This window comes from Copadichromis virginalis, linkage group LG18 (assembly GCF_057382275.1).
Source record: "Copadichromis virginalis isolate Kocher_CV1m ecotype Utaka linkage group LG18, C_Virginalis_male_GT1.1, whole genome shotgun sequence".
Classification (NCBI taxonomy): Eukaryota; Metazoa; Chordata; class Actinopteri; order Cichliformes; family Cichlidae; genus Copadichromis; species Copadichromis virginalis.
In genome coordinates, this window is record NC_140635.1 from 27,955,836 (window position 1) to 27,981,682 (window position 25,847).

Genomic DNA, 25,847 nt, shown 5'->3' on the forward strand with positions numbered 1-25,847 from the left:
ATAGATCAGTCAATCAAACAATGCCCTATCCCAATGTATGATGTGTCATTATGTGGAATTAAAGATAAAATTATGAGAGTGAAATATTTTTGGTTTTTGATTGGTAAAATAATTTAAACAAAAATAATTTAATTTAATTTAATTTAATTTAATTTAATTTAATTTAATTTAATTTAATTTAATTTAATTTAATTTAATGCGTTGCCAGTTTACATACACATGATTAAAGACAATGATTGAACGTCAATGGCTGTCATTTTTGTGCCACACAGGCTTCCGTAGAAGCAGGAAGCAGTTCCGTCGTCTTTTAAGACCTTTCGTGGTCCTGTTTTCAGCTAATTTTTTGAAAGGAAATAAGAGCTTTTGCTGAGGTAAGTGCTTAACTCCTGCTTTTTGAATACTGCTGGGTTAACTGTAACGCGTAAGCTCTGTAGCGAAGGAAACAGCTAGTGTTAGCTGCCAGCTAACACTAGCTGTAGCAGGATGGAGCAGACCATTGAGGAGACTCAGTGTGGAGCTGGTCCACTCCAAAAGTATTGACACTATAGACACGGCAAAAGTCATAGGCATAATTTAACTTGAAACCAGAGTTTAAAGAAAATCACTGTCCACTGTTCCGTCATTTTGGATGATAAAACAAGCTAATGTTTTTGTTACATCTAATGTGCTTTGTTTGTTGTGTTGTTTTCTTTCTGTGGCACATGTCACAGTGTGTCAAGATTAAAAAAAAAAGTCTGCAACATCTTAACAGCCCACCATGCAGTGTTGTTTAAAGCCTTCAGAACCACTGTTACTTCATGAATTAAAACTGTTTAATACTTTCACAGATGGAAGAGATACAGCCTTGTTACCATGGACTTTTCATTAATACACTTCACTTCTGATCATCATATTTAACGTCTTTCACATTGTTTATGTGCCTCTGTCAGGTTACAGATGGGTGACATCCGTCAGTCATTGCTGCCTCGGGATGTGCTGAGTGCAGCCAAGGAGCTGCTGTACCACCTGGACATTTACATCTGTAACCTGGTGCAGTCTGGGAGGCAGCCTCCTCAGGTTGACTCAAAAACCCTGGAGCTGGTTGAGGAGTTCATTCTACATGCACCCAAAGATAGAAACACCACAGCCAGGGTAAACTGGGACCCCAGAATGCTTAAGCACCAATGTATAATATGTAAACACACAAAAGAAATCAGTCAATAACTCAAGTGTGTTTTTTTGTTTTGTTCTTTATTTCAGAGAATGAGTGCTCTTCAGGAGCTCCAGCTGTTGGAGATCATGTGCAGCTGTTTTCAGGAGCAGAGTCGTGATGCTGTCCGTCAACTTATGTTTGCTGCCCTTTTTAATCTCCAAGGCAACCAGGCAGATGAAAGCCGCATGGCACTGCTGGGCAAATTGGTCTCCATGGCTATCGCTGTGGGCAGGGTTCCTATCCTGGAATGTGCTGCTACCTGGTTGCAGGTGAGGACTCAATCACACAGCCCTGTGTTGTTAGTAGTGAAATCATGAGGTCAGGGAGAAATGACAAAAAAACACAACCACAACAACTGTTCTTACACTAGACTTTGATACGTGACAGCAGACATCGTTGCATCTGGACGATGTATTGCTTCAGTGATGGTGCCATGTGTAATTTGACCAGTTTCACCAGCCCTTATCACAGTTGGAACTTTGATGCTTTAAGGTCTATGTTTTTCTCCTGACACTGTCTGGACCTGATGTGTCAAGAAAAGACTGCATGTATGTGTCCCTGTACTTTGGATGTACTAATCGTAGGCTTCTGATTATGTTTGTGCTGTGCAGAGAACCCATCGTGTGTACTGCGTACGCTTGGCGCAGGTGCTGGTAGATGATTACTGCAGTATGGTCCCAGGCTCTGTGCCCACCCTGCAGAATATCCACAGTGCAAGCCCACGCTTCTGCTGCCAGTTCATCACTGCTGTCACCACTCTCTATGACTTCACTTCAGGTAAAAAAAAAATGCATGTAAAAACATGGAAACTGTTTGAAAAAAGACTGACACGCCTGTGTTCGTTGGAGGAACATCTGATATTTAACATTTTTGTGTGTGTTTTCAGAGGAGCTCACCCCCCCACTCGAACTCCTCCAGATGATAGTATCGTGGATTCAAGATGACCCTCATCTAGTCCTGATCACCTTCCTGAACTCGCCCATTTCCGGCAGCCAACCGATCACCTCGCTCGATGTCACACCGTTAGGGGGTTTGGTGCGCTGGTGCATAAAAGCACCGCTGGTCTATAGCAGAGACAAGAAGCAGGCGCTGACCAATGGAAGCTCTGAGAATGAGCCAGAAGTAGGGCCTCTCTTCTCTGCACTCCATTTAAGTGTCCTACAGGTTTGTGTTTGTGTTCAGATCCATTCAGTAAAAGACACATTGTACACGTAAACCCTTGTAACGTCCACAGAGAAGGTCATTAGCCATCTCCTCCTTCTTCCTTATTTAGGTCTTAATGCTTTTGCCCAACATACTCAACGAGAAGGGGCTTTTTGGTCGCCTGGCACTGCTTCAGATGGAGTCCTTGGCTGCTCTGACGTCCGATCTTTCCCGACTTTTGGACCAGGCTGACAAACACACGCACACGTCCTCCGCTGATACACTTGCACTGTCCCAGCTGGCCCTCGACCGGCTGGCCCAAGCCCTGCAGGTGGCCATGGCCAGCGGAGCCCTGCTCTGCTCAAGAGGTAACAGTGTGGAAAAATGGTGTCGTGAGTGCCTGTACATTGTTGTGCCTGAGACTGGAAATTAATGTAATATTCAGCTATTCAAATCCAGCTCCATGTATGGCTTCTAAGTTCATTTTCTAAAAGAAACAAAATGACAACAAAAAAACACAGCTGTAGTTACAGTTAAGTCTGCCATGAACTCATCTGTATATTATTCTAAGCAAGTATTCTAGAGTCAAATATGTGGCCACCTGTCTGACAGCTAAAGCTTGGTCCAAACTGGGTCATGTCATCATGTCATGTGATAATGATCCCAAATAAAGCAGCAAATCTACAACAGAGTGACTGAAAAACAAAAAAAATTAGACTGTTACAACATCTCAGTCAGAGTCCAAATGTCAGTCTGAGTGAAGAATGAGCCAAAGTTCCTCCACAACAATGTGAGAAACTGTTGAAGTCATACAGAAAATTATTACTTTGAGTTATTGCTGCTGAATGTGTCTCCAAAAGCTGTTGGATCACGTCTTGTACTTAGTTTTTCACTACTGAGTAGAGTCCTGTGAAATCTTTCTCCTTCCTAGTAGATGGGTACATAAACTTGTCCCACGTGTTGCAATTACTGCTTTATTTTTTCTCTTATCTTTTAAGTTAAAGACCTAAAAAGATTGAGTGCATTAGTATTTAAAGGCAAACTGATTTTTAAAATGTCACTTTGAAGGAACTTTAACAAATGTTATATATGAAGGAGCTTTTAGAAAAGAATTTAGTAGCTAGGTAACCAGCTGTACTTTGTCTTAGCACACTGTCTTTTCAAACATAATGTTGTCTTCACAGAGGACCTGAGGGCCATCTGTTCCCGACTCCCCCACAACAAGTAAGATCCAAGAATTTGTTGTTTAGTACATCATTTCCCTTCACAATGTGATATTTCCACAGTGTTGTCGCCTACACTGTGCTTCAGCTTCAGGGTTTGTTTGTTTTTGTTTTTAACAAAATGACATAAATGTACCATGTTATAACCAGCACCCTAGACTATATAGGAAGCTGGTTAAGGACTGAAGTTTAGGTGTTGAAGTGAAATCGAACAAACTTCCCCATTGGAAGAAATTTTACCGCTAAAGCCATTCTATTTAAACAATGCAGTATCTGTGCCTTTAACCCTCGGACGGTTTAAGTTCCTTTTTTGACTTAAACCGTCCGAGGGTCAATTTGATTACAGATTTAATTCCTGTGATTTTGGTTTTCTTTTGGCTTCTCATCTCAGTCTCATCTTTTTGTGTATTTGTGTTTCCAGTCTGCTCCAGTTGGTGCTGTTTGGCCCGGTGATGTACTACAACAACATCCACACATCTCCGCTGGCCTATAGTCCGCACGCCGCTCATTCACCCATCGCCCCGCTCCCTGCACTCCCCACACACCGCGCACACACCCCGCATGCGCCACTTGCCCCACACCCTTCCTCTCACCCTCAGTACCCAGCTCAGCCCTTTATGACAGGGATGCCGTTCCCCTTCCGACCCAGCCACTGAGAGAAAAATCCCTCAAACCACTGGCAGATGTTCATGTGGACATTTGGTAGTATGAAGTGAGTGTTTGTGTGCGTGGATTAATATGTGTGTTTGTGTAACTAGGGTTTATTGTCTGATGTTATTAGCACCTTTGCTTCTGAGAAAGTCTGTGAGGCTTACATGTTTGTCCAATAAATATTTTTTTACCTCCATCATGGTGGTGTTCTTTTTACCAACTATTTGTGGTCACTGTTGTCCTGTTTCCAGCAGGAAACGCTGAGCTTGTATTTCCAGGTGGACAGTTAGAAACTGAATCATCATTACAGGAATTAACCAAACCACCTGTTAAAACATGACGTGACATGTGCAAGTGCAGGCATAGAGGCAACTTGACTCAGAGTGTGGACAAATGAGTAAAGGTAGACTGTTCGGCGTGTCCCAAACTCAATGTGCTTCATTACATAACTTGGAGATGTCAAGAGTTTTTGGAGCCCTGCCCTGTGTGCATAAGTTCGCCCTGTTGCGGGGCAGATAGCATATCATTGAACTGCAGCACCTCACCCTTTTCAGAGGCCCCAGCTGCCTTCATGTAGGATGAGAATTGCATCATCTGCGATATTTTCTCTATAGCAGAAGCAATGGGTGCCTTTAACAGAACAAAAGGTTAGGATAGGGTTGAATATTTTTGCTTCACTTCCTTATAACGTGCTTAGAATGAAGTGAATAGTTTTCAATCTATTCATGTTATTTTGATCAGTATTGTTGCCATTGTTAGCCCTTGTGCTTCCTTTTCTGTTCTTACTGGAATTGCGCTAACAGAGGTGCACGTAGATTTCCTTCATTCCATCCTGGAACAGGTGCGAGGATACATGAAGTCTTGAATCCGCTCCAACAGAGTGTCAGCATGTGGCGGCAAAATGGAATCCAGTTCACAAATGCATTTCGCCACAGCTTAAGGCTGATTGTAGTATGTTCATGCATGTGCTGACTGTTTGCCCCCCCACACACACACATCTCATGGGCGGAGGCAGTGATAAGGATAATCTCTTCCTAGAAAATGATGCTTTACTGTTGGGCCTTCAAAGGTGACACACGGAGATAGTATTAAAGTTAAAAAGGCGGGATCGATGAGAAGGAGCGTGTGAGCTTTGTTTCTACAAATGATAATGAAACTGGCCGGGCGGACTCAGATTTTGCATTCTAGTGTGTGGTTTGGTGAAAATGTAAATTAGAGCAGAATGCGATATGTCGCATATCATCAAGATATGTAGTTTCTCCTTTTAGCAACACTCTGTCTTCTTTGTCCTGATGAAATAAGAAAGGAGTGTATGGCCAACATTAAATAGCTTTTCTATTTCCGATCATGCAACTATTTAACCTCATCAGATATTAGATGTTCCAACATTTCGTAGGTAACTGACTCTACCAGCTTTTTTTATGTGTTACTGCCATTAAATTTCAGTTTCAACATTTGATACGTTCTTGTACTAATTAACATTAGAAAATTATGCTGCACCATGTTGCCACACATGCTGACCATAGCTAGTTTCATCTGTGCTCTTACTGTAACAGATTTTTCCGTCGGGGTTTCAGAGGATATTTTGGTTTGTGTTGGTTCAGTTCACCCTTGCCAGAGGTGTGACTGTATGGTTGGGCTGGACTGTGTGTTAACAGCTGCAGAAGCAAGGTTTCTGCAGGAACACCGCCTCAGTCACACAGATGCACCACCACCTACATTGGGGCTGATTCCCTCAGAACTGCAAGCTAACCATAAACTAGATGGCTGGACTAGTTTATGTGGTGAACTACTTAAGTGGTGAACGTCTGCAGTGCCTGGACTAAATGTTACACTAGGTTTTCAATCTTTAACTGTGAACTCGTAAAGTTCATTCATGCTTGAAACAACATATCAGCAAAATAAATCATGGCACAAAACGACCTCTTCCCCTTCTTCACTTTGCTTTGCACAGAGTGCAGGTGTTCAGTGGTTCTGCTTACACTTCCTCTCTTACAAATACAGCAACAAGTCTGGAAGTCACCGGCAGTTTCGGCACCTGTCGATCTGAAGGTATAAAGTAATAAAAATCAAACTGTCACTGGAGGACTCAAAAAATAAAAACAAGTATCTTTCACCTAGTTTTTGTGGGGGGACTCGTGTAACTGATTCTATTCTCTGAGTGAATATGTACAGTACATGGCATCAAAGCTGTCATTAACAGGTTTGCTCTGTCATATCCAACAACACAAGCGTCTCTGAATAAAGAGCTGTATTTGCTTTTCTCAAAGACAAGGATCAATGCTGCTGACTGTACATCCTGCAAAGCTTGATCTTATAATTCACTTTAAGACAGAAACAAGCACAAAGAGGACACAAAGCAGTTATTTTCTGGGGATTTAACGGTGATATGGGAAACTCAGGATGATTCTTTCCCATATCGTCCTGAAAGCTTCCAAGAAGCTCCTGAGATGAAGGTTTCATTAGCAGCAGTGTGTAAGTTTGAAAAAAAAAAAAAAAAAGCCGTGCTGCTTTTCAGTTTGGAAAAAATACACCTAGAAAGGATATTATCTTCTCTCATTCACTGTTCTGCTTACTGGCTAATTTATTAAGTCTGTATTAATGTGTGCACAGTGATGCATGTTAGAGGAGGAAAGTCCCTGCTACCTGCACATCCTAAATATTAGTGGCTTGTAGCATTTACCTGAATCACCTGCATGCTAGCATTTCCCAAACAGCCCTTGGAAAAAAACATAATGTATGAGGCAAAACCTCGATTTTGCCACGGTGATGCACCAAAAAACAAACTCTTCATTCATTCATTCAAACTCTGAAATGAAATCAAACCTCTGCAGGTGAAACTGTTAGTGGATCATAAGATGCATTAAGATCTTCTTGGAGCCAATGATGTGTGAACAAACATGGGCATTGATCCATATCACTAGATATCAAATTAGTTTACTGAACAAATGGCGGTAAAGAAATTTATTGTACCATAGTGCACTTTTATGATGGGGTAACATAATATTCAGAGGTGTTTCTGAGCTGCAAACAGGCCAGCACAGCACCATTTTTATCTGTGACCACATTATTAAAGCCAAACATTCCTGACGGCTTCATCAAAATCGGAGTATTATGAGCTTCATAAGAAACACAGAACTGATCTCTCAGGTTGGATTTGGATTCCATTTGATTGTACAGGTGTGCATGAAAACAGGAGTGTATTTTATTCAGAGAAACAAATGTCAGCCTTGTGCAGTTACAGTAAAATTCAACAGTCTGCAGGATTCGTTCTCCGAGGAATGTCGTGTCTGCACAAATTTTCATGGCAGCCCAACGCCTAGTTGCTGAGATCTCTCTATTAAACCTATTCAGGAGTCTTATTTGAAAGAAAGGAAGGAAGGAGTTGCATGAGGTATTTCTTAATGATTTCAGAAAAGCGGTTGAGTCTTACAGCCTCTCTCCGTGTGCACACTGAACACGTGTGCCTTATTAAATGTTTCGTTTTTTAAATTCCAGACATCTTGTTTTTGTCTTGTCTTTTTTTCTGAGAAAACATTTCTTCCTCTCTTCTTGCACAGTTGGACTATTGTTACAGACACCACACATTATTACCCGATGCCTCACTTTGGATCAGTGTGCCAAGTAATGATTAAAAGAGACAACAAAGGCCGGCCTGAAAACAATTCTTACGACAACTTTACATTCTTGGCTTACACCAACATGGAACTACAACGACGTCTTGCTGTAATAAATGCTCTTGAACTTTCAGAACTCTAAATCCTTAAACGTGAAAGCACCGTTTCCCATGTCCACTGTTTTGTATAGAGAGAGATATATACACAGTAGTGTGCTTCTGAGTCCTAGCATGGAATGTTCTCAAACAAGTGGACTTCCAAAGCAGGTGTGACACAAAAATGTGGGGAAATGATGGTGTGGGAACATTATTAAAGCCGGCGCTCTCGTCACTCAATGACTGCTTTCTGCAAAATACATGTAAGCAGCCTGATGTTGGGCATAAACATGCAATTACTTAAGTCAACCCAAAAGAGCAATTACAGGGACAATTTCACAATCGCGCTTGTTTTGGTTCAATAATCAATAATTAAAAGTGATGGCAAATAAACGAGATTGCAAAACCAGCCATCAAAAAAAGTTTACAAAGACCTGTTTACAAAGATTTACTAATAATTTACCATCAGTGGCGACTGCTTCGCTGCTGCCCACCCCAATGCCCAATCCCAGAGGTTATTGATTGGTCAACCCTGTCTGAATGAACATGACAGTGAGTAGTATAATAACCAAATTATCAATGTCGTCTCCTTTTTTGGCTACTAAAGGCCAGACAGCATCAGTCTTTGCACTGAATTATTTACCAACTTTGGCTCCAGTGGAAATTTCCAAACTTTGCACTCCTAGGCTTAGTGGTAGAATACTGCTCTGTATTAATTCTGAATATAAAGCATTGTCTTTACTTCTGTGCTGTGTGGGAATGAAAAGCAGAAATGGGAAAACTTCAGACACTGACCACAGTCAATGGACCTTCACGTCTTGTCTTCTTCTAGACATTTTCACAGCTGCAGCACAAAGACAACACTGTTTTTGGACTGTGGGTGTATGACCCCCCCCCCCAAACACACACACACACAGATAAAAAAAAACACAAAAAAAACAGTCCTGACCGCTATCATGTCTGCTGTTCCTCATTTCAAGGTTTCAGTTGATGGAAGAAAAGCCACGATTTATCTGGAAAGGTCATTCAAGGTAGACTGTGGTTTTAAACACAACCAAAATACTAAAAATACCAGAGGGGAAAAAGTACAGTTATAATATTTTATTAGGACATTTTAAAAGTATATTTACTTACATAGATATAAATGGTAATTTCTAATTTTCTGGTTATAATATTCATTCTAGACTTTATAAACTATAATTTTGAAGGGTAGATATGGTACAAGGCCACAGCGCAGCACACTATGATTCTTAAAAAAAAAAAAGCTGAAGCTATTATAAAAAAAGCTTATCCAGCAGAATTCAGGATTGGATTTCAGTAAAAGTTTGCATCTTCCATAATTTGCACTTTAAACGTACAAGTAAAGATGGAGAAGCTTGGAAGAATATTATTAGTCTTCTTTGACAACTTTAATATTGTGAGTTATCAAACACACATACACACATACTTGGTTATGTTCATTAGCTTCTAGAAATATTTTATCAAATAAGTAGTCTCCATCACTGACAGAGGCCTTCTTCCATCTGTATGCATTTCTGTTTTGTGTGATTTGGAACATTTTAGTTTAAGTTAAAGATTGGTTGCTTTATTATACCACATAATCCCTCATCTACAATAGGTTATTCTTTGTTAGTGCCTCCTCATACTTATAAATATATAAACACAACTGCATGATGAATACCTTCAGAACCAGCTGGTATTTGCAGAAAGAATCTGGCATTATCCATATGCCATGCAGTGCAAATCCTCCTCTCTTTCCTTTTACCTTTCTTTTAGGAAGAAACATGCTGTATATTCCATCCTCACATTTGTGGCATTTTTGACCTTAATAAAAACAATGAACACACATTGAAATTTTAGTTAAGCTGATCCATAGATTTTATCCAAATACTTTTTGTGTAAACAAAAGCAAATTGAAGCAGAACAGCAAATTTCATGTTCTGCGAATAATCTCCTTGTCCCTCTATTTTGGTCTTGTCATTTACATATTGTTGTTTTTCCCCTTCTTTTTTAATAGTTGATACTATTTTATGTCATTTTGTTGCTTTATAGTAAAAATGTTTAATTTGGCTGCATTGATTGTTGTGACAAAGACGCTTCCAAGTACCACATGCACAAATGTACATTTGTCAGAAAAAAACGTCTACTTTTTGTGAAAGAAATAGAGCAATACTTTACGATGAAGATTTCGTCACAAATTAAAGAAAAAGCGAGCTTATTGCCGTCCTGTCGTTCTTTATTGCCCCCTTTCCTTCTCTGTTTCACAACACCTACTGCCTCTTTGATGTCCATACCTTGCTTTATACTGGCTCATAGTTCGATTTGACGGTAATAAAGGCTGCAAAAAAGAAAAATGGGCGCTTTGACGTTTCCGCTGTGTTGACGTCACGCGTGCGTAGATCCTGCACGGCCAATAATAAGCGGGGTAGTTGGTGAGTGCAGCGTAATTCCTGGCTGGAGGGTGGAAGAGCGCCGACCGAAGAAGGAACCGCGTGTTACACAGCAGAAGGTCACTCAGGTTGGGTTGTGCTGGGGAGAAGGTGAGCTTTGAAAGAAAAGAAACGATAACAGTAAAAAATAAAAATAAAAAAAAATGAAGGCCTAGCTACACTATTTCAAGTCGAGCTGGGGAAGTGTTAAAGCTTATTGTAGTTAAAATAAATAAGACTCGATGCAGATGGCACATGGCCATCTTTCGCTTTCCTCAGAGTGCGATGTATTAAAATGTTTATATATCTCATATTCAGTTTACTGATGTGTCAAACTTTGAGCAAATTTGCTAGCTCCGTATCCGAGCACGTGCACGTAGGTAGCCGGTGTCTTCGCGAACGTCACCTGTCACTTTGTCTCGCGAGCTACACGCTGCAGCTTGCAGGGCGCCATAATGAAGCAGGCCGGTTGTCACGTTCAGCCAGCATTGCGGAGTATTGTTCCGGTGTAAGCTAACGCCAGGTCCTCGTAACGACTCGTTCCTGTAACGTGGAGGTAACCGGGCCAGTGTCGAGCCTTCTCATTGACCTTGTCACACAAGCTACTGGCGGCTAAATATAGGATAATGAAGATGCACATGGTTGGGAGATTTTCAGGAACTTCTCAGATAATCTAACTCGCTGGTCTAAATAAAGGTGACAAATTGTCTCACATAAAACACGTGAAGCTGGCTCTCGCTGTGGATGAGTTCTCGGAGCAGCAGTGGGTGAACTTGACAGCCCTGTAAACTGCGAGCTGTCATTGTCTTAATGGGTGCAGTTTTAATATAATACTGCCGACAGTACTCTGTAGTACTGTTATATAGGTATAGAGGGCTAAATTGTGCCGAAGAGACACACGCTGCGGTATTAGAGTAGAACCCACAATAGTGAAAGTGAACAGGAAACAAAACTCTCCTGAAATCTCTGTTTAGTAAATTCAAGGTCATCCAGTGTCGCTTCTGATGGTTTGAATTCAGAATTTCCTGCTGTTTAAAAATACTTCTTAAAAAAAGGATTTGCTTGCCCTGCTTTTCCCCCAGTGTGACTATCACATGATCTGCTACTCTACAATAACTCCTATACACCGCTTACCTCACATGTTGTTCTTTTCCTCTTAGGAAGCAACATTTAGCTATATTTCAATATATACAGTCTAAACTATAAAGCGCGTTATTTCCTGTACATTGGTGAATGGTCAGGTAAGTTTCTCACATGCTGGTTTTATTTCAGCTAAGGTTAACTCTGTGCTTGGGTGAGGTTTCCACCTAATTGTGTGGTATTTGGATGTGTAATTAACATAGGGGGTGTAGTGCAAGTGCATTGTGGTAATTACATTATTTTATGAACTAATTGTGCTTTAAGTAATGATCCAGTAATAGATAACTGTTGGGATTTTTTTTCTTTTCTTTTGGAAGCTGAATACACATAAACAGACAAGTTGCATAAAGATCCCTTGACACACAGGAGGAGGGCTTTAATTCCCATAATGACTGTTGTTATGCTTATGTCAGATTTAAGGTGGCAGTGGCTAGTAATTTTAAAATGGTCGGTTAATCTGGTGAATGAGAGTGACTGGTTCAGTTATTGTGTAAAACATTGGTGTGTTCCAAGCTTTTTGTCCTTCTCAATCACCCTCATCTTTACAACAGCTCTGTTCTTGTTGCCAGATTGTGCCTCATGATGAAGCAACAGTTAGCCCTTTTTTTTTCAGACAAAGGGTTTTGTTCAGTTCTGAACTCTGTACGAGGAAGTTGCATTTGTAGAGCCAGACTGTACTCCACCTCTCTGACCCTGACAGTGACATTTCAATTTTTTGCAGGACTGTGCAGTCCTTGAAGGTTGAACTTGAGGCATACTCGATAAGGAGCTGTGTCTGACAGCTTGAATGTTTTTTGGGAAGATAAACTTGTAAAAAGAGACAAAATGCTGTGTTGTATTTTGTGGAAAAACACAAAATAACTGGTGAGAGTGGCTCGCTGTTCCAGATCTTGTTTTAATAACCTTGATCATGGGCTCACAGGGGGCAAATATCTCCTGTTACAGCTTGGTGTGTGTGTGTGTGGGGGGGGGGGGGGTGTGGAGGACCATGCCTGCCAGTATCCTTCTCAGAAGGGTGGGACACACACACATTATCTCTTGGGCACACACACATGTTCAAAAACATCTTCAACGGTGATGCAGCTTGTGCCTTTTGGCTATAGTTATGGTTCAGCAACTGATGTACAGAAGTGGGCTTCTCCTGTGATGTGAAAACGCTTGTTTTTAGTAAAGTGCTGTTGAAATTGAACATATGAATTCTTGATTTCTATTTAATATTAATATCCATATGTTTCCAAGTCTCAAAGAGTAGCTAATCTGATTAAAGGATCGGCTTAGCTCAGAACCGGTATGCTTGGTATGTACGGCTGTAGACACGGCTCTACCCACCTTAGAGATCAATTAGCTTTACACGGTGACTAATCCTTGCCTAGTTCTACTTTCTAAAGCTCACATCAGTCACACTTAAAGTTGTGAGCAAGAAAAATATAAGGCTGCTCATTTGTTGTCCTTTTTAGAGCTGATTTTACTGCTTTTCAGTGTGGTTCTGGTTTATTACCCTGAAGGTTGTCTAGGTAGTCCTGCCAAGCCATGCTCTAAAGTTACCTCATAGTGCTGAGAATAGACAAAAGTGTTTCCTGAACAACTTGACCGAGGGCAGGTTCCAACTTGTCTGTGCTTTCATTTGCTTTGTGGAAATATTAAGCTTTTTATCTATTCTGTCTTGGAAGCTTGCCATCGAAGTCTATTAAGGTCGTGTTCTTCTGCTGCAAATTAGACCGAGCCTGCCCGCCCGCCTGTTTGTCCCCTTGGCATTTGCCCACACAGACCTTCCACACGCACTGTCCAGTTAGACATCTCGAGCTCCCATCTGTAGCTGCAAATCGGTCCTAAGGATAATTATAGGATTTCTCCTGATTTGTGTGAACAGCACACATTATATTATTAAACACTTCCATACCATTACAGAATGCATCAACCCGCGACTGCACAATTTATTTGTATGCCAACTCTCGGACCATGTGGATTTCAAGTCGGCGTCAACAAAACAATGTTTTCAGTGTTTTTAATCAGGCCAAAGTTCAGTGACCGTGATAGTGATTTAACCCTGTGATTCTAAACTTTTCACACAGTAAAATGATCCACTCTTGATGAGACAAGATTTGAGATGGCTTGGTCTTTTTGTTCTTGAGGGCACAGCTAATGGAAGAGACGTTGAGCCATCAATTTTTATTTATTTATTTATTTATTTATTTGTTTAAATATATTTTTTAAATAAGCAAATCCCACAAAGGCCTGTTCTGATACAGGAAAAAATGTTAATGTTAAGCAATCAAAATGTGTGTATTCAAAATGTTTCTGTAATGTGGCCATAGCTTATCAACAAATATCCTTTGTGTGCTGATGGTTGGGAAACTTCCCCTGAAATTGTGATTGCAGTATGAATGTTGCAGCATTGTTTCACATTGTCTGCATGTGGTTCCTATGAAGAGGAACTCCACTTCTTGGATTTTAAAGCTGTTCAGTTACATTTTGGTCAGTTTTTTTTTTTTTTTTTTTTTTTTTACCTTGTAAAGCATAGCAAGACAAAAAGCTATGCTTTTAGGTCCTTCTTTATCATGCTGAGAATTCCAGTATTTAAGATTGTATGTAGAGAACTTGTATTTTGAACCTTGTTGGCTTTGTTAAATTGACACCTTGCTTTGTTTGGCATACGATTTTGTGGGAAATCAGTGGTCTTGCATTCAGTTGGAGTTTGCAGGGGTCTCAGATGGTGTTTTTTGACGGACACTGGCCTTTTGTGCCTGGAAACGGCACTGTTTTTCTAGTTAGTAAGATAGGAAGCCCTGTGGATGTTTAGACAAGAGGTGGGGATGTATTGTTTGGACATCACAAGTAAAACTGTAACACACTGCTCGCACTGTAAGGGAACTGAAATTGAAGCACAAAGAATTCAAGCCGCACACTACGTGAAGAAGAGGGTTGGTTCATTACCCTTTATAGATTCAGTTGTGGCTGCATTCACCAACTCTGCAATGTTTAACTTATTTTCTTCTTCCTTATCTTTTTAGAATTCTGAGAAGCAACAATGGACCAAGCAAGGTCAACAATATCCAAGATTGTAAGTATAAGTGTAAACCCAACAATAACAGGCTTTGCTTTAAGCTTTCATCCTAAACGGGACATCATCATTTCCACACCTGAAATGACTGTTATTGCAAAAATGAGAACTTGCATGACCAGAATTTAATTTTTATTCTATTTTGGGAACAAACACAGGAAGAACTTGATAAATGCAATTGTTTCATATTCAGAAATGCATTGAAATGTTAAACTGTTAAATTGCATAATTAAGTTTTGTTTTAATTAGTGAGTGGTTCCTCTTGTTTGGCTAGCCACACTGAAACTGGAAAGTCCACCAGTTAGCTGATCTTTGGGTTTGTAAAGCACTTATTATAAATTGAGATCTAGAATTATTCTTCAGTCAAATCTCTGTTCGGTCATAAAAAAGCAAAAACCTTTTACCTCTTGTAAGTCCAAGCAAAGATCCTGAAATCAAACCACTGCTGTTCTTTGGGAGTTACTGAAATAATTTAATCTGCTTACCCTTTTTCTATTTGTGATAGTTTAATGGGGAGCCCCACTCCTACACACGATTCAACTTGACCCAGAATATGGAGGGTGACAACAGTCAGGTGGAGATGAAGCTGTCATCTGAAATAGATGAGGAGACTGGGGGAAATGGCGTTGGCGGCCACCTGAATCACAACTCAAATCGCACACCCTATGTGGCTCAAAAGTTTGGACGTACACCCAAGAACCTCTGCTTTATGGCAGCTACAATCTTCCTCATCTTCATCATCGGTAAGAGAGGGAGGAAGGAAGAAACTCTCTTTAATTTAGTGCACAATAACTTGAGTGGTTCTTTGGGGATCTGTCCCGTTGGATTGTGTGTTACTTGTGAAAAAGTGGAAGTTCACTGTCCGACAGCTATTTTAACATAATTTTTCCGTGTGTGGGTGTGGTGAGGGGACTTACCATGTGTCATTTTATCTGGAAAAACATGGCTTAGCTTTGAGTTGTCATCTGAGTGAGACACTTCAGTCAGGGTTTGGCTTGCACCACTTAATTCAGTTGATCTGTTCCCATCCCTTATCTGGAATCACTGCCACTTTCAGGCTATTTGATTGGCTACCTGGTCCATCGGAATAAGGATTTGGCTCCCACCTGTGCAACCTCTGCTCTCCGTTATGAAGACGTTTCTGTCGCCCATGAGACCGGTGCTGTTCCCCTCATGGACTGGGATGATGTGAAAAAGCTTCTTGCTGAAAAACTGACTACATCCAGTATGGACGCTGTCCTTGGGTGAATAGAAGCTCCATGCACTGCAGCACTGCACACATTTTGTTATGTGTGTTGTATTTTTAACAATAAGTAACCCGTTTTTGTTTTCCCTGTCACAGTCAGCTGACCAGTAGCAACCACCGGGCTGGTTCTCCTGGTGATGAAGATCTGGGGAACAAGGTGATAACAAAGTTTAAGGAGTACGGCATGAAGACCTGGACTGATGAGCACTTTGTCAAGGTTCAGGACCCCCCAGCATCTGGATACAACAGAATAGTTTTCAAGAACGGATCAGAGGAACGTCCAACGGGTTTCCTGTCCTACAGCGCCAGTGGAACAGCAAGGGTAATCAGAAGGCTAAATTATGAGTAGGAGAAATGTACAGTGACACTTGCAGTGACATTTCTGTTTCTGATGGCTCCAGGGTGCAGTGCTGTATGCCCATTATGGACAGGAAGATGACTTGAGGCAGTTAAAGGACATGAACATCGACATGAATAACAGGGTGATGCTGGTCAGAGCTGGAAAAATCAGCTTTGCTGAGAAGGTGGGTGGTTTCAAAATAAGGTGGAACATCATTTGAACGAGACTTTATTCCCTGTGGTACTTGTCAATATTTGTAGATGTCCTCTGTTCTTAACCTTCAGTAGAATTCCATTAGAATTTTCGTGTGTGTGTTTCTGTACAGGCGAGACCTTCCGAACTATATGACCTTTTAAGATCTGCAGATTTATATTTTCATACTTTTCTCATAATCTTTCTCCTCCTTTCCTTCATCTGCCTCCTCCATCACTGCATTCTCCTTTGTCATCTCCATCTCATCCTCTTTCTCCCCAACTGAATCAGAATCATACTTTATTCATCGCAGAAGAAATTATGTAAACAAAGCCTCACGTTTCCCCTTTTTACCATGAAACTTCGTTTTATATTATGTGATTCATTCGAATAATTTTACTGTTGGTGATCTTAGCTTCCCATTGCCTTGTTTCTCTGCTTATAGGTAGCCAATGCAGCCAAAGTGAACGCCTCTGCTGTGCTGATCTACCCAGACCCTGCTGATTACTCGATCGGCGAGAGCACTCCACTCTTTGGACATGTGAGTGAAGACAATTTTTACTCCTCAGGTGTAAATCACCTCGAAAAAAACACTCAGATTTTCGACATGTAGACAATACACATGTTGTGAAGTGCATGTAAACCTAGCACTGTTCATAAGAGGAAGTAGTTGCGCTTCATCTATCAGTGCAATAATCTAAATGATAACCACAATAATAATGGGGTTCATGTGTTTAGTTTGATTAAAGCTACCTTTGAAAAGATGTCATGATCCACTCTAAGATCATCTTTTCATCTGTCTGATTCCCACAGGTCCACATGGGCTCTGGGGATCCCTACACCCCAGGCTTCCCTTCCTTCAACCACACCCAGTTTCCACCTGTGCAGTCTTCAGGCCTGCCAAATATTTTGGCTCAGACTATCACAACAGGCATGGGAATGAACATTCTGAGGTAAGACTCACAAACATCATACTGGTATCAGAAAGATGGTTGAAGCTTGTAATAAACAGGGCATCAATAAAGGGTTGATGTTTGTCTGCATCCCACAGGCAGCTCGGGGGTAGAACTCAGCCAAATGGTTGGGGGAGCATCAATAGACTCGGAGATGAGAGCGATGTTATTACTGTGGAAGTCAACAATGTCCTTACTGAGAAAAGGATAAATAATGTCTTTGGGGTCATCAAAGGCTTTGTGGATGCAGGTACAGCAAAGATGAATAATGAGAGAGATCCTGTGATCAGGAAATATGGAAACGATGCGAGTGATGAATGTCCTGTGACCGTCTGCAGATCGATACGTGGTCATTGGGGCCCAGAGGGATGCGTGGGGCCCGGGCTTTGGAGCATCAACCGTGGGCACCAGCGTCCTCGTCGAGCTGGCGCGTTCCATCTCTGACATGGTGGAGAACGGTGAGCACCTGTCGGCAGCTGATGTTTGGTTTTTAATTTCCAAATAAAATGATCCTGGATGTACACTTCACGTCAGATACTGAGCAGCTAAAGAACATGCTGGCTTCATGAGTTTGATTAATTGTGTTTCCACTTTGATAGATGGATTCAAACCGAGGAGGAGTATTGTGTTTGCGAGCTGGAGTGCGGGAGAGTATGGGAGTGTTGGCGCCACCGAGTGGTTGGAGGTAAGAAGTGCATGGCAAAGGTTCAGATTAGCTGCATTTTTCTTTTACTCAACAAAAATAAATCTTCTCATTGTACTTTTTTTTTTTTGCGATTTCCTTCATCTTTGGTGCTAAAAGAGACCCCCCCCCAAAAAATGCATGAGATATCAATGGAAAGCCCAGGATGTTTTCTACTTCGTACATCAGGATTTCTTTTTAGGATAGCTCAAATAAGTCAAAAGATGTAGACCAAAAACAAATGCCCATTAAAGAAGACGTAAATGAATAGACTTATTCTGAGGAGGATAATTATTAGTGATTGTGCTCAGTCTCATTCATATATTGGATATTTCTTTGTTCCAGGGTTATCTGTCCTCTCTGAGCATGAAAGCATTCACCTACATCAACCTGGACGGCATTGTGACAGGTATTGGTTGCCATGGATGCAGACTTCTTGTACCCCTGGGGCGATTGTGGCTCAAGAGTTGGGAGTTCGCCTTGTAATTGGAAGGTTGCCGGTTTGAGCCCTGGCTTGGACAGTCTCGGTCGTTGTGTCCTTGGGCAAGACACTTCACCCGTTGCCTACTGGTGGTGGTCAGAGGGCCCGGTGGCGCCAGTGTCTGGCAGCCTCGCCTCTGTCAGTGCGCCCCAGGGTGGCTGTGGCTACAATGTAGCTTGCCATCACCAGTGTGTGAATGGGTGGATGACTGGATATGTGAAGCGCTTTGGGGTCCTTGGGGACTAGTAAAGTGCTATACAAATACAGGCCATTTACCATTTACCCATGAAGCTGTTTAATGTCAAACTTTTACATACACATGCAAAAAGCATCACTTATGTTTCAGGATAACTAAATATTAGTGGTCTTGTTATTCTAGGGCAGAATGGGTTTAAAGTAGCAGCCAGCCCGTTGCTGCACAGCCTGGTCCAAAACGCTCTGAAAGAGGTAACTCCACAGCTGATCTCTTCTGCAGAAATAATTCTGTTGGTCAGTTTTATTCGTAAAATAAAACAAGAGTTTAATCAAAGTATTTGTTTTCTTCTTAGGTGAACTATGACAAGGACAAGTCTTTTCTTTCTCAGTTTGGAAAGAACAACTGGGAGTCTGCTATGTGAGTCCGTCTAATTAAAGATAACAAAGTACAGCCAGTGATGATTATCACAGCCTTCTTGTTTGAAAGTAGGCTGTCATTCTCACTCTTCTTTTTTGCGTTTGATTTTGAAGTCTGGAGCCTCTGAGGATGGACAGTGCTGCGTATCCTTTCCTCGCCTTCTCCGGCATTCCCTCAGTCGCTTTCAGATTCCACTCTGGAAGTTCAGTAAGTGAATTCTTCTGTACTACAAGTTCTTAAATAGTTTCTGAACTCTTTTAACTAATGCCAACTTTGTAGATCTGAGAGTAGTTCTTAAAACATCCTGTGTGCCTCCTCAGGACTACCCGCACTTTGGCACAATCCTGGACACCCGAGAAAACCTGAACTCTGTCACAGCCAGCCAGGTTCCTCAGCTGGCTGTGAGAGCGGGCCAGTTTGCAGGTCACATAGCACTGAGGCTGGTCCATGACCACCTGCTGCAGATGGACCTGAAGAAGTACAACCAGCTCATACGCAGCCACGTGGTTCAGATTAATGGGAAGGTCAAGGCTGTTCAGAGGGTGAGTGCTCACCAGTGTCCTTGTAAATGAAGATAGTATTTACCTTGTTGAGAGCAGGGCTGCAGAAATCAGGAGCAACTTGACTGTTGTCGTGTTTTTCATCACTCAACTTAAATGATCAGTTTTGAATCAGTTTGTTTTGCCTGGTTACTCCTCTCATCATAGAAGACAAAGCTGTGGTCAGGTCTTGAATGTCCAGCTTACTAACTCGAGTTTGTGGGAGAAAAGTCATCCCTGCATGTTTGTGTGCTTGCAGATGCAGCCCCAGCTGTTGCCCAAAGCTCTGACAGTGCGGTGGTTGATCATGGCCTCTGGCTCCTACAGCCGTGCCTCTAGCGCGCTGGCAGCCGACATCCAGAACAGTGACCTGGAGGACATCGAGATGTGCCGCGTGATCAATGACCGCATCATGACGGTAAGGGGAAAAAACTCAGCCCATCAAGTTTAGTTGATTTCACAAGCTGCCACCTCTGCTTTTGATGAGCTGAAATTACAACTTTAGTGTTGGTTTAGCTACCTTTGGATCGTATATTAAATGGGATGCATCACATTTTAATCACAGTCAAGTGTAATAGTTGATGTAGGTAGTGTTCAGTGTCTGCTTTCTGCTTTTCAAAGGACGGGACTGTCCAATAAATTTTTTGATAACGTTGGTTTTTATCCAGCTCTTTCATGATGTCCGTCTTCTTGCTATAGGTGGAAAGGAACTTCCTGTCACCCTACGTTTCTCCCAGAGACAGCCCCTTCCGTCACATCCTGCTGGGCTCTGGTAACCACACCCTCAAAGCTCTGACCAACCACCTCGACTCTTTGACGACTGCCGACCCCGACGCAGACGCCGAGCTGTTCCGCAACCAGTTTGCCCAGGCGACCTGGACCATTCAGACCTGTGCCAACTCCCTAGCAGGGGACATCTGGTCTCTGGATAATGAAATCTAGAAAAGTCCTTTTCCCTCCCTTGTTCATGGTTTGGCCCTCTTATTACAACAGGCAGTGCTGTTGTGATTAATCACCACGTTTTCAGCAGATATCTACAAAGTCATCATATCATTTCCACGATGTTCATTTTCCTTTTATCTAAAATTCTCTTAAAGCCAAACATGTTGCAAAGTGGTTTGTAAGCCTTCTGCCTTAAAAGGACTTAACCCTCTAAGAATCTTGAATTTGAACATGTGGTATTTAGTTATCACAGTCTTAAATCACATGGTGCTAGTAATGTCAACAAATGTTATGTGGAAGTACTACTTTAAATTGGTGTTACCTCTGAATGAGTTGGATTTTTTTTTCTTTAATTCCAGAACAGTATCAGGTCAGAATCACAGTAAAGACTGTGTTTGCCAGCTCAGATCTTTAGACCGCAGTATGATAACAATAAGCTAATGACTTTGTATTTGTTTACCACGAGGCAAACTGCTGGTATTTCTGCTACTGCTGCTGCGGCTTGGTGTTCAAACCTGAGCTGGTTTCTATTGGTAGCTAAAATATCCCATACTGTGCTGATTCTGCTACACAACTCAAGTCAGAAAATAGATGCAGCTGCTGAAAGAAGTGCAGATTGATTTACAGCATGCAGCAGCAACAGTGCACACAGATTTGGAATAATCGGCTACTTTAAATGGGGGAAAGTTTTAATTATATGCAAGAATTGAATTTTTAAAAAAATGGTCTGAATCAAATACGAAACACATTTTTTTGGCTTTGGAGCTAATCTGTGCAGACCTGTCAAAGCAGGGGAAAAGGTCCTCAACCATGTGGCACTGAAACAGAAACCGTATGTTTATTTATTGTGTTATTTATTTATCAGTGGCAGGGTTCACTATAAATAGTTTTTATTCACGTTTTATATAAAAAAAGTATAATTATCGGGGGCAGTGTCTTCCATAATTATGACAGTTATACTGTCGAAATGACAAAAGCAGCATCTGCTAAAAGAAGTGTACATGTGCACCGACAGCTGGTACACAACAGTTTTTCTTTCCCCTCTGTCAACTGACACTGAACTGGTCTCTGAGCAATGCCAGCTCACACATCACACCTGACAATATTTACCCGTACCTGTCCTTTGGTGCATGTACACTTCTCATCTTGATGGCATTATCGGGAGCAGTGATTTCCATAATGTGAAAAACTGAAGGTAGTTTTTGCCTACCAGTGTGTGCCGTATCGGAGGCAGTGCCCTCCATATTTCACTGTAGGGGTGGATGTTTTTTATTATCGGGGACAGTGTTTCCCATAATGTGTATATACAGTACAAAGCTACACATCGCACACGTTTGCATCTTTGCAATCCCATCTGGCGTTCCAAGCTGACTTCTTCAGCGTTCCTCTCTAGACAGGCAGGTTGGCACCCAGAGCACCTGATCACAGATCAGTGTCTGTGTCATTAGTGAGGCCAAGCAGCTGATGTGCTTGTTTTTAGCGAGACGGTCTGTTTTGAAGCGAACGCTGGTCTGCTCTGGTCTTTTCTTTGCATATGGAAGGTGTCTTTGCTTTAAGGAAAGCACAAATGTGTAATGTGGTTACAACAGCGTGTCTCCATAATCAGCCCCCACTCTGTGTTATGGAGTTAGTCTAATGAATTAAAGTTCATTGTACCTTCTCTTTTGATGAATTCACTGAGATTTCCTTGTGCCTCTTCTTTTGTTTCTGAGCTGACGAATACTTGGATTGTTTCGTTTTCATGTATCAGGGTTCAGTTTATTTATTTTTTCCTGTTTTCTAAGAATCAAACTGGTGTTAAAACAGAGTTGCTAGACAGAAAACAAATGGATGCGAGTCCATTTCAAATGACTGAAAGCAGGATTCTGTCCAAAACCCATCTGACTGATTGTAGTTCATCAAACTTGTTAACATGATGCAATAACCATTCGTCATTTGAGTGATTTTACCTTAATCCTGTTGGTTTATAATGAGGCAGGTTCTAGAAATTGCAACTCCATTTTCAGCACTGGCTTGTAAGAATTAGCAGATGAGTTTTGGATCAAAGGGGGAAAATGTAACCCTTGTTAAAGAATGTTTGAAAATGCTCGATTATTATTGTGCGTGGTTTTCTTTTCTTTGTTCTTTTTCCTTTCTCTCAAACTGTGCGCACATTTGCTTTGCTTTATTTCAGTTGTTTTGTTTCATTGCTGCAATAAACAATCACAGCTATTGGAGTCTTAGTTTCATTATTCATTCTCAATAACATGGACACTTTGTCTTGTTTGTTAGGCTACTAATAAAATTTGGCACTGTATTGTACATTAGCTTATTGCTTTAGTTCTTAAAACAAAACTACCAGTGACCTTTTTCATTATTCGGTGCCTTGCTTAATGGTGCTGGTGATCATGGTTCTCGTGGTCATCTGGCGTCCTCTTCAGTCTCTAACTCCCCCAATGAGGGTTTCTCTTGTCTTATCAGAGGTGGGTAGTAACCAATTACATTTACTTTTTTCCAAAAAGTAACTTTGAGTAGTTTTACTTGAGTAATATTATTATGAAGTATCACTACTCTTGAGAAATAATTCTGGCCATTCTACTCAGTGTGAATAACTTCAGTAAAGGAATAATAAACATGTTTTAACCAAAAATGCATGAGACACAGACACAAACCTACAGTTTATGTTGAAATGACACTTCTTGTTTGTACATAAGGTTTGTTGTTTTAATGTTATTCTATCTGCTGAGCCTGTTGTGCCATTTGGAGAGGCAAAGCAACACCATATATGTCAGGGTTTCTGGGTCTTTGACCCAGTATTCTTAGTTCATGTTCACTGTTTATATTCTGTCTGCTTCACCTCCTGTTTTATTGTGTTAGCCTTGGTCCATGTGCATTATGTTCCGTCCTCTTCCCGTTTATCATTAGGTCATTATGTTCAGCTGTGTACTCACCAGGTTCTAATCTCTCATCACTCAGCCTGTGTATTTATGTCCCTCAGTTCAACCAGTCCAATGTCGTGTCATTGATGTTATTGTGATGTTGTTCTCGCCGCTGTTAGGTTGTCCTCTGTTCAGTTCCGTCAGGTCAGCCGGTCAGTTGTCAGTCAGTCTTTCATTCATCCATTCAGTCAGTCGTCCAGCCGGCCAGCCGTTTCCTACTTCTGTTCTGTTTGTTCACTCCGTTGACAATAAAACACCAATCTTCACCTACCTGTGAGTCCAGCGTTTGGGTCCTCCTTCTTTCGTCCACGACCTCATCCTGACAATATATTTATATTACCTTCTGTAAATATTCGTTTAATAATGATTTGGAAAAGTGTTTCTTCTTAGATTTATTGTTTTGTAATCATGTTATTTATATACATTTCTTTTTCTGTCTTTAGTGCAAATTTTGGTATTTTAAACGTTGTTCTTGTCTGATTATCTAATTTTTTTTTTTATATTAAATCAGATGTTATGATCAGTTACTCAATATTCAAGTAGCCTTTTTTTAAATAAATACCGTTTTACTCTTACATGAGTAATTTCTTGGATGGCTGCTTTTTACTTTTACTTGAATAAAACTATGTTAAGGTAGTGCTACTTTTACTGGAGTACAATTTTTGGCTGCTCTACCCACCTCTGATTGTCAGCAGAGGCTCTACTTTTGGCTCTGTATGATGTCACTGAGAGCAGCAGCTTAGCTACACAGCAGCCCCACCACCTGCTGTTAAACCTTTTTGTCTGTAAGCAGCAGCCAATCAGTTGGAAAAAGCCTGCCTGTGCGTTGTGCTGACCCCAGGCCATGTGCGACACTTTGGTTGTTCCTTACCTTTTTATTAAAGAAGTGTACCAACTCACTGTTTGGTTTTTTTTTTGTAAAATTCTTTTTTTCCATTTTATTTTTGTTTATTTACTTTTTTAAGGGAAATTCCAGAAAAACTTTGTAGCTCTGTTTTTTAAGGCCACTGCTTTTGGTGATTGACCTACCTACTTGTGTGCCAGCCAATGCACAACTTGCATGAAAAACAACAGAGATGCAGAAAGCAGAGTTTGAACAAAAAACAGACTTTATGCATTAATTTACTCAAGTCTATGTCCCAGGATAGAGCTGGATAAAATGACCAAAAACTGCAGCCCATTCTCTGATTAGGAGATTATCAACGAGTGTTTGGTGGCCTCAAATGTCCTGAGAAAAAATAAGCATTTGAGAATGTACCCAGTACCATTGAAGACGGTTAGAGCTGAAGAAAACTTTGTTTTTTCTTTTCACTATTCTGAAAACAAAAAGTCAGAATTCTCACACTAATCTCACAATTCTGACATTTCTTGGCATTTCTGAGGTTTTTCAGAATTCACTGAGAAAAAAAGTGAGTGGCCCTAATCCTTGACCTTTCCAGGGTGTAACCTGCCTCTCACCCCATGACAGCGGCGATAGGCTCCAGCCCCCTGCGACCCTGAATTGGATAAGTAGAAGAAAATGGTCCGTCTTTTAAAATGCATGTACAGCCATTACAAGCATACAGACTAATTTCACTTTAGGTCAAGTTTACACCATTACAGTGTTACCCAGTCAGTATCACATCACTTTGTTGTTGAATTTCAAATTAAAAGTCTGCTGAAATGTCATAAGTGCAGTTTTTTCTTCACATTCAGAATGCCATTATAAGGAAACCTCGTGTTTCCACGGACTCATTTCACTTTAGATCAACAGCACACACTCTCACCGTCTTACTCATTCAATATTAGGTCAATCTGGTTTTTAATTTTACTTTAAGTGAAAAGTATACACCTTCACAGTGTTACTCAATTAATATCAAATTATTTCAAAAATAATAGCAGTTTGAAATCTGACCTTTTTTTTTTACCTGAAATTCTGAATGCCATTATATGGAAATTTAATCCCCCCACAGCAGTTATCTGATTTATAGTTCTTACTTTGTTACGCTCTCGCTAGATCCTTATTCTACATGGAAACGACACCAGCATTCTTCCCTCTATGGTTCACCTTTTGCAGTCATACCGCAAATCATTGTGAGCAGGGAGACAATGTCAGGGTTTCAGTTAAGTTCACTGAGACAAAGTCTACAAATGAACAAAAACACTTTACTGGTAGTTCTGTTGTTTGCTGGGTAATTTCCCCTGAATGTGTATTTTAGCCCGTCTTGTTTAGATTCCTGGCCAATTCTAGTCACACGCAGTGTCTGATAACTATTAATCTACAGTTAAACTTGACTAAGGAGATTAAAAACCTGAAAGACAAGTTTCATTTCGGTAAAAACTGAAATGGAGCTTTTTGCAATTCTGGAGAACAGAAAGAGTAAAAAGGTCCTTCCCTGCCCACCACCTCC

The 25,847-nt window shown here is 41.0% G+C and overlaps 2 protein-coding genes across 3 annotated transcripts; both read left to right on the plus strand.

Annotated features, from left to right (window-relative positions):
• Positions 1 to 218: 218 nt before the first annotated feature.
• On the plus strand, positions 219 to 4,405 carry ints15 (integrator complex subunit 15). Of its 2 annotated transcripts, none has more exons than XM_085439700.1 (8): positions 219 to 371; positions 930 to 1,131; positions 1,240 to 1,461; positions 1,804 to 1,969; positions 2,079 to 2,356; positions 2,466 to 2,703; positions 3,520 to 3,559; positions 3,980 to 4,405. In XM_085439700.1, exons 2-8 carry the CDS (start codon positions 937 to 939, stop codon positions 4,212 to 4,214), a joined length of 1,374 nt encoding a protein of 457 aa, XP_085295826.1. In that variant the 5' UTR covers positions 219 to 371; positions 930 to 936; the 3' UTR covers positions 4,215 to 4,405. The 2 variants fall into 2 exon arrangements, with proteins under 2 accessions (XP_085295826.1, XP_085295825.1); XM_085439699.1 differs by lacking the exon at positions 219 to 371 and adding an exon at positions 439 to 533.
• A 5,936-nt stretch (positions 4,406 to 10,341) lies between these two features.
• Positions 10,342 to 22,750, plus strand: LOC146688161 (transferrin receptor protein 1-like). The gene is made up of 18 exons (XM_085438318.1): positions 10,342 to 10,461; positions 14,502 to 14,551; positions 15,057 to 15,294; positions 15,609 to 15,795; positions 15,894 to 16,119; positions 16,199 to 16,321; positions 16,775 to 16,870; positions 17,143 to 17,282; positions 17,381 to 17,532; positions 17,621 to 17,740; positions 17,882 to 17,967; positions 18,310 to 18,373; positions 18,825 to 18,892; positions 18,994 to 19,058; positions 19,172 to 19,265; positions 19,379 to 19,600; positions 19,857 to 20,015; positions 20,297 to 22,750. Exons 2-18 carry the CDS (start codon positions 14,519 to 14,521, stop codon positions 20,537 to 20,539), a joined length of 2,316 nt encoding a protein of 771 aa, XP_085294444.1. The 5' UTR covers positions 10,342 to 10,461; positions 14,502 to 14,518; the 3' UTR covers positions 20,540 to 22,750.
• Positions 22,751 to 25,847: the final 3,097 nt, after the last annotated feature.

What these genes read in the sequence shown, in the direction of transcription:
- ints15 (XM_085439699.1), top strand. Translation starts at nt 484, where the DNA reads ATGGAGCAGACCATTGAGGAGACTCAGTGTGGAGCTGGTCCACTCCAA. An exon ending in ATAGAAACACCACAGCCAGG is followed by an intron (nt 1,132 to 1,239) that starts GTAAACTGGGAC and finishes TCTTTATTTCAG; the next exon opens with AGAATGAGTGCTCTTCAGGA. An exon ending in TCCATTTAAGTGTCCTACAG is followed by an intron (nt 2,357 to 2,465) that starts GTTTGTGTTTGT and finishes TTCCTTATTTAG; the next exon opens with GTCTTAATGCTTTTGCCCAA.
- LOC146688161 (XM_085438318.1), top strand. Translation starts at nt 14,519, where the DNA reads ATGGACCAAGCAAGGTCAACAATATCCAAGATT. An exon ending in GGTCAACAATATCCAAGATT is followed by an intron (nt 14,552 to 15,056) that starts GTAAGTATAAGT and finishes TATTTGTGATAG; the next exon opens with TTTAATGGGGAGCCCCACTC. An exon ending in GCGCCACCGAGTGGTTGGAG is followed by an intron (nt 17,968 to 18,309) that starts GTAAGAAGTGCA and finishes TCTTTGTTCCAG; the next exon opens with GGTTATCTGTCCTCTCTGAG.